Below are 7,371 nucleotides of genomic sequence, written 5' to 3'. Positions count from 1 at the left end.
TGTAAATTATTAAAACTAGACAAGAATATAGAAACTGTCGGCTTGTTCTTTTACAATTATTTTAAAGTGTGTTTTCAACAAGAGGAACCCGTGAAGTTAATTATTGAAAGACTTTGAAAAAAAGTGTGAGAAGCGAGGGTGGCTGGTGATGGGGTCTAGTTTTTGGGGATCAATTGTGAGTGGTGTGTGGGTTGTTTTTATTGTTGTTGTTTGTTGTTTATTTTTGGATGCTTTTTGTTTCTGCTGATAAGCACTTTGAAAACTACGTAAACGGACACGTTCTATACACGTATTATATCTTACAGGATCCATTGTCTCAGGGGAGCAAACCCTCTGGTCTATAGTTTCTATAACTCATCAAAATTATTTGTTATAAAACTCGTCCTTTCTAACACCGTAATGTTCGTCTCTAACTCTACAGTCGATCTGGTTTCCACTTGATGGCCCAGTTTTTTTGGGAGTCATAGTTGAAGCCCGAAAATGATCCACCAAGATTCATAATTCCCGTCCCGCTGTGCTTCTTATTCCCTTGCTCCTGATCTCACTCATTCTCTTGTGAGCTCGTCGGAGTGTCTCACTAATGCGGTCCTGTGCCCTCTGGGCGTCTCTGCCTGCATGTTTCTCCTTATTTCCTTCCTCATCTTATTTGTCCTCGCATTCACTCTGCCTTGGCCGACTTTCCTCTTCTGCTTCTCACCCTTCTTCCTTTTCAATTTTCTCCTGTTTGTTTTCATAGTCCTTGCCCAGCAGGGGAGTTTCTTCTCTGCTGTCATGTCCCTGAAGTTGTTCTCGAGGTCCCCGTACTCTGTGAACCCAAAGAGGTTGTTGTACTCCAATTCAAAATCATCCAATCTCGCCTGGTCTTCTTCGCATGGGATATCGTGGTATTCCTCGAACCAGATATTCTTAAGACGCGGTGTGTCCTCATAGAATCCACCGTAGTCTCCGACTGACCGACGATACACCCCGTAGCTGATGCCTGCCTTCAGGCCGATGTTCTGAATACAGCCAGGTTGAGTTTTTACAAACAACAGACAGGTGACCACGCAGCATGACATTGGGTTAAATTCGACATTCTCTCTGAATTCTTGGACTCGTTTAGAATATCCTCGTACCGGAACCTTAGGGAGACCCTCCCACTGGTTGACAAGCCGCAGACCAGTGGGTCGTGCGAACAGTTTAAAGAAAGGCCCTGTCACGATGCTGCGTCGACGATTGTCCACAAAGACTACAAGACATCCTAATTTTAACTCGCAGAGGATGGTTAAAAGAATGTTCCGGCGATGTTCCTCATTCATGAAGGCTACCACCGCTGAGAAGGACTTCTCGAGGGTAAGGATATCCGCCTCTCGGAGTCTCTGCGTGGCTAAAGCTGAGAGAGGTGCATCTCCTACCAAGTCACATCTCTCATAATTCACCGAGATCCTGGACTTTGTGCGGTTCTTGATCGCCTGCCACGCATGAGCCCACTCTGGCCAAAGATCCAAAACAGTGAAGTGCAGAGATTCGGGAAACAAACCGACGTCTTCAAGGAATTTGCTCAATCCTAAGACATCTGAGCCGGGGCCTCCACCGATGCTGCACACCCGCAGCTGTCGGTGACGCTGCTTCCTGTACTCCAGTCTAGCCCTGATGTGACAATGTCTCGGACTCATCACAGGCTGCATCGCCATGTACATCATGTAGCAATGTTGCATGAAGTACAGGTACACGTAGGCACACTGGTTCTCAGGTTTGCTCCAGTCTGATCGAGACTCAGAATTAGGTTGAGATAGTCCCTCTCTGTACAGGTATGAGATTGACCTCAAGGCTGTGCTGACCTCGGCGTACTTCTCAGAATCCGATTCACCATCAACTCGGCTCAACAGCTCATCAACTACATTGCTTAAGATTGTGTGAAAGTAGTTCGCTACATGTTGTAGGTCTACTTGGCAGAGAGATGGTCTCATGTAATACATACCGATGGGTGGAATCACCTGTTGAAAAGACACAACAAATTTGGTTAGATTAAATTACAAGTGCACCAATTCTGTTAAGTCAGTGGTATCCTGAAGATTATCAAAAGAACGTAAAACTGGTCGTGTTGATAGCAAACAAATTATAGTCTCAGTCTCTGAACCTTATACGGATTCTGCTTTTGAAACCTCAGACTCGGCGTAAACCTAGAATGTTAGGAGCAGCTCTTATACGAGGTTCACTCTTGAAATTCCCTTCCGGACTCTAACAAAGGCGGAAATTGCTCGGTGAAAATTACACGTGTACACAAGCGATGATTACTGGTCGTTGGAAATTCCCGTTCATTGAAACTTATAAAAGACACATGGTGTTGGACTTTGCAGTGATTTTCGTTATCTAAAATCACCATGTGTATGGACAATGAGGACGGCCGTCAAATTCAGTTATGACATGAGCGCGTATATGATAAAAAAACAATCGGCGGTTTGAATGGAAATAAGATTTTAAGTTTGTACAAGTTTGATTTTTTCAAACCTAACTTAAAAAGGCACAATGATGGCAAAAAAAAAAAAAAAAAAAAGCAGTGAAATTATTGAAATTGGCTTACCTTGCGATACACCAAGCCAGATGTCTTGACCAAAATCCTACTGCAATATTCTATACGTGTTGCTGATCAATGGATGTTTCCTTTGATACAATTAAATCGGCCCTGATAGAATATGGCTTTCCAAATGTAATGAGCAGCCTTTTCATGTATACGTGCTTGCAATAATGCAAGGTCGAATTGTGCGGGTGCGCGCTCGGTTAGCTCAGCGTGCATGCTGTTTGTTCTTGTACGCCTTGCCAGATATAAAGCTAAAAATAGTAACTCGGGGATTCCCCAGAAACCCAACACGCACGCAAGCTCAGCATAGCGCGTGGCAGTCGCGTGTCAATGACCTTTTCCTCTATCGTCAGATCACTTTGCTCCATTATTTGATCTACGGAGCTAGCTCTAGACTGAGGTGCCATCCAAGATGTTGCAATAAGGTGTCTGATGTTTATCATCAGACGTTGCAAGTAAGATGGCGACATCATCATTGTGAGATGCGGACATTTGAAAGGTGACAACAAATAAAATAGGATGTTGTAAACAGTGGCGCACCCAGGATTTGGTTGGGGGTGGGGGGGGGGGGGGGGGGGCTCAATTTTTTTCCAAAAAATGTTGCCTAAAAGTTGGGCCGCAGAAACAAAAATTGGAGTTTTTTTCGGGGGGGGGGGGCGGACTATTGTGGACGGACGTTGGTGGCGCCACTTACATCCCTATTATATACTGCTCGAAAATAGGCCACATACATCACCAAGGTAAAATCGTGGGACTAAAAAAATAACTATTGTTGATGTACCCTAACGTGGCGCGGCCCCTAACGTGGCGCACTTTGATTTTTCGCCTGTAGCGCCTAGCTAGAGCAAACGTTTTAACTGAAATTTCACAGAAAGTGAAATTTCATCAAGTTCTAAACACTCCCGTTCATAAATTGCGAATTTACTAACCCGCTACAAAGTTAAAAAAAAAAAAAATTTGGCGTGATTTTCCGATTTTATTTTCAAGTGCAAAGTGAAACCTTTGAAAATGCCCCGAAAAATAAGAAAATAATTTTCTGACAAACATCTGGCTGGGTATGTAAGTAGAAATAATAATGATTTATCAGAATTGATCAAGTTTACAGAAATTCTTAAATGTTAATTTGGAATTTTCCGAGATTTATTTAAGTGCGCCACGTTAGGGAACACTCCGCCAATTTGTGCCCAATTTCCGGACGCCACCGTTTTTTAATTTCGGCTTAAATTTTATGAAACCGAAATCGTTCACGGAGGTTAAATAGCAAGCATTAATAAGGTAAAAGTACCATTATTTTACTGCATGAATTTGAGGTTTGTCAACAAAGAGGTTTGGCAACACTACACGAGGAAAGTTGGGTAAGCTTCGAAGTGCGCCACGTTAGGGAACACGACTATACAAAAAAAAAAACCACCGGGGGGGGGGGGCTCAAGCCCCCGAGGCCCCCCCCCCCCCCCGGTGCGACACTGGTTGTAAACCTACTATTAGATCGTCGGCACCCGGTGTAAATCGCAGGACTGTCGACATTTATACATGTACTAAGTGGTAGATCATCATCTCGTATTGCAGGATCTCAGTCAACATCATCTTCGATGGCACCTCTAGAGCTCCGTACACATTATTTTCCCAGTTTGCAATGAAAGCTTCATCATTTTACCGCGCCCCGATAAACAGTTAACCACTGCAGTCAAACAAAATAAACGAACCCCCTGGGGAGGGGTTAAACTTGCCTTTCTGCAACTTGCTGCTTATTTTGCTAATATTTCGTAGCAATATTGCTCCCCTTTTTTCTTTAAATTACCACACGTGTGGTAATTTGCACACCTGCATGGTTTGCATTGTTGTACAGTTTATTGACAATTACAAAGAGTCCACTCAGAACAATTAATAAGTTGGTCTTTTTACACGATACCGATCGACACCTTTCCTTACATATGGGGGAATAATAAGTAGGGGAAATATCCCGATGAAATGCAAATTGAACACGATTTCTCTTCGTATTTTGGCCTGAGGCCTGGTCATTTCCGGTCCATTCAGTTAGTTTTGCGTTTCTGCACTGTGCACTATTCTCAACGTTGACGGCGCTCTTCAAATTTCAACACGTTGTCTTTCGAGTTTTGTTCCAACTTGGTCGGTGCTGAGAGAAGTTTGGATTGTTCAGGTATGTAAAGCAAGAAGTGTCACTGTCAGCCAGTAATGTATGGAAATGAATGATGTAAAATGTTCTCATTATCAGTTGCATTTTCAGCTATTTTAAACATATTTGGGCTCTGCTCTAGAAGGCACAGTATGTGTTGTGTTAATAGCCCAACACAGTCACAGTGCACCAAGTTAGTACAGCCTTAGTGCTACTGCTACTTGCTAGTCACTCTGTCTGCATAAAATTACAAAATGCAACCTACTTAAACAAGGCGTAGGCCCCGTGCACTCAATCAGCTATAAAACATTGTAAAATGGGAACTTTACTAAATATCTATGAACTCGTAATGTGATACCAAATCAAATGTCCCAAGGTCTGATGTCGGCATGGTCGGGATTTGGTCACTTTTTTTCATGCCCCAGGGTGGGAATTTAGGGCACTCAATTTACATTGTCACATTGGCTTACTACAAAAATAATCTTACAGGAAAGGTAATCACTAGTGCGCCCCATGTATGTACATGTACTGTATGTCGCGGCATGGTCGGTGATTCACTTAAATTTTGCATGAAGGGTGGGGATTTTGACACTTCAAAATTGACAAAAGTGGTGGGGCAGCAGGGGGGGGGGGGGAGGGGGAGGGGGGGGGGGAACAATTGATAAGCGCATATTAACTTGCATGTAAAAAGGATGGAAAACATGTCCAAATATAAATGAGGCCTTATGTATGTAACTTACAAAAGTTTGGAAATACAATATAGGCCTAAACATCTAAGGTTATATTCAGAAAGACCAATATTATTAAAGACTGAACGGAGAAACAGTAAATTATCCTGGGGCAAAAATCACATGAATTTCAACGCCTAGCAATGCCTTTGTTTTTGACAGATTCATATTGTTGTTCCGACAAGTATGGAGGCGGCATTGGATTTAAGCGTCATTTCTCCCAAATCACAAAAGGCTGCAGACTTCTTCCGTGACCTAGTGAGTGAAATCCTACCTGATCTCCTCGGACATGTTGAGGGAGTCTCTAACCAGGACCGAGCCGACAGAGTGAAGCAGGCTCTACAAAACATCTCAAGGACATACAGATGCAAACTCGGCAATACCGACACATGGTCGAGGTCTGAGTGGGACAATGCTGCCAACCGCTGTGCCTACGTGTTTCTGTACTACATGCATCATTGCCACATGGTGTACGTAGCCCTACAGCCACTCCTGGAGAAATCGCTATCGCATGTTGTCCAAAGATGGCGGCAGATGAAGTATCTCCAGGTGTGTTGCATCGGTGGCGGGCCTGGGCCTGACCTTGTGGGCCTGACTAAGTTTCTCAGGGACACTGATGTTGTTCCGGTGGGCATGCTGAAGTGCAGCGTCATCGATGCCTTTCCCAGCTGGAAAACTACCTGGGATGCGATTCGAGAGAAACTCCCGGATCCGTTTCCTGTGAATTACTTCCGGTGTGATCTCGTGAGGGATACTGCAATTGAGCCGGATGTACTGGACATCATCCGCAGGGTTGACCTGGTGACCCTGGTCAAGTGCTTCTCAGCTGTGGCTGCCTTCATGCGAGATGATCCAAGGAGGAGCTCTGTCTTCCAGGCAATCCTGAGAGAGCTGAAGCCTGGAGCAGTCGTTCTGTACATCGACAACGAGAAGAATCAAGAGACGTGGCAGTGCTTCAGTGAAATCACCCGCATGGCTGGACTTGATGTCTTACACGAGTGGCACGGAAAGCCAGTAATACCTTCCGGGGAAGATTCCGCCATCATCCAGAATTATTCCAGTGCTCTGGAGCTGCGACCTATGCAATCTTGTGTCGTGTCTGTTGTGCTTCTCCGCAAGAACAGGCCCACTCTGTCTCTTGTGAGAACCACCGATCCAAACAAGCCGGCCGTAGTTACCCACCCAGGGGTGCCCAGTCGAAATCCGTATCTTGAGACCAGATTGTTTAACCAACCAGATACGAATGCCATGCACGTAAATGGTCATCTCCAAGTAGAGTGGCCTTACCGTAAGCTGTCAAAACAGCAGCAACAGTCCACCGGCATATATGCAGGTGGGGATAACATCATAGTGAATGGTTTGCCATCACAGAAGTAGCTGTTCTAAATGTGCAGTTGCTTTGACGGTCTTTCACTTTGATGCTTAGTTCTTGACACAACGTCAGGATTTGTGATCTCAGAATAGTCGTGAATAGGAGCAGCAACAATTTCAGTTTTACATCAGTCACTGATGCAGAGACTCCCTTACAAAGCTCTTGCCATTTCAAACTTGCAGCACTTGACAGTCAATAAACAGAAAAACCAATTGCAAGATCGCTTACGACCAAGTTAAAAGTGGCCGGCCTTTTCCATGTGTGCCGTTTCGATGAGGATAAAGATTTCTAAACTACTAAACGATGGATCTGTGAAACTCAAGTTTATCGGGCAAGACAAGTTATCATCCAGATGGATTGTCTCATAAATTTGAGATTCATTGGCATCTGTAGTATGTTGTGTTTCTTCCGAGTTTTATGTCAGTTTTACTAAATAACCAAGCAATAAATCAAATTTTTATTTTAATCCATCATCGGTGATGCGACGTAATGATAAAACTAGGGCTTTACAATGTATTTGAAAAAAATAATACCAAACGCACTCTTAAAAGCATTGATGCCATAAAGTCACACATGT

At 43.9% G+C, this 7,371-nt stretch overlaps 2 protein-coding genes across 2 annotated transcripts; one reads left to right on the top strand and one right to left on the bottom strand.

Annotated features, from left to right (window-relative positions):
• Window positions 1-531: 531 nt before the first annotated feature.
• LOC119733764 lies at window positions 532-2,747 on the bottom strand. Its single transcript, XM_038207133.1, has 2 exons — window positions 2,564-2,747; window positions 532-1,976 (listed from the first exon to the last, which is right to left on the bottom strand). Exon 2 carries the CDS (start codon window positions 1,956-1,958, stop codon window positions 546-548), a length of 1,413 nt encoding a protein of 470 aa, XP_038063061.1. The 5' UTR covers window positions 1,959-1,976; window positions 2,564-2,747; the 3' UTR covers window positions 532-545.
• A 1,856-nt stretch (window positions 2,748-4,603) lies between these two features.
• Window positions 4,604-7,321, top strand: LOC119734001. Its single transcript, XM_038207382.1, has 2 exons — window positions 4,604-4,718; window positions 5,585-7,321. Exon 2 carries the CDS (start codon window positions 5,609-5,611, stop codon window positions 6,797-6,799), a length of 1,191 nt encoding a protein of 396 aa, XP_038063310.1. The 5' UTR covers window positions 4,604-4,718; window positions 5,585-5,608; the 3' UTR covers window positions 6,800-7,321.
• The last annotated feature ends 50 nt before the right edge of the window (window positions 7,322-7,371 follow it).

The sequence above is a fragment of the Patiria miniata genome, unplaced genomic scaffold (assembly GCF_015706575.1).
Source record: "Patiria miniata isolate m_02_andy unplaced genomic scaffold, ASM1570657v1 HiC_scaffold_26, whole genome shotgun sequence".
Classification (NCBI taxonomy): Eukaryota; Metazoa; Echinodermata; class Asteroidea; order Valvatida; family Asterinidae; genus Patiria; species Patiria miniata.
The sequence above is the reverse complement of the archived record's forward strand: the minus strand, read 5'-3'. Positions and strand labels throughout refer to the sequence as shown.

What these genes read in the sequence shown, in the direction of transcription:
- LOC119733764 (XM_038207133.1), bottom strand. Translation starts at nt 1,958, where the DNA reads ATGTATTACATGAGACCATCTCTCTGCCAAGTAGACCTACAACATGTA.
- LOC119734001 (XM_038207382.1), top strand. Translation starts at nt 5,609, where the DNA reads ATGGAGGCGGCATTGGATTTAAGCGTCATTTCTCCCAAATCACAAAAG.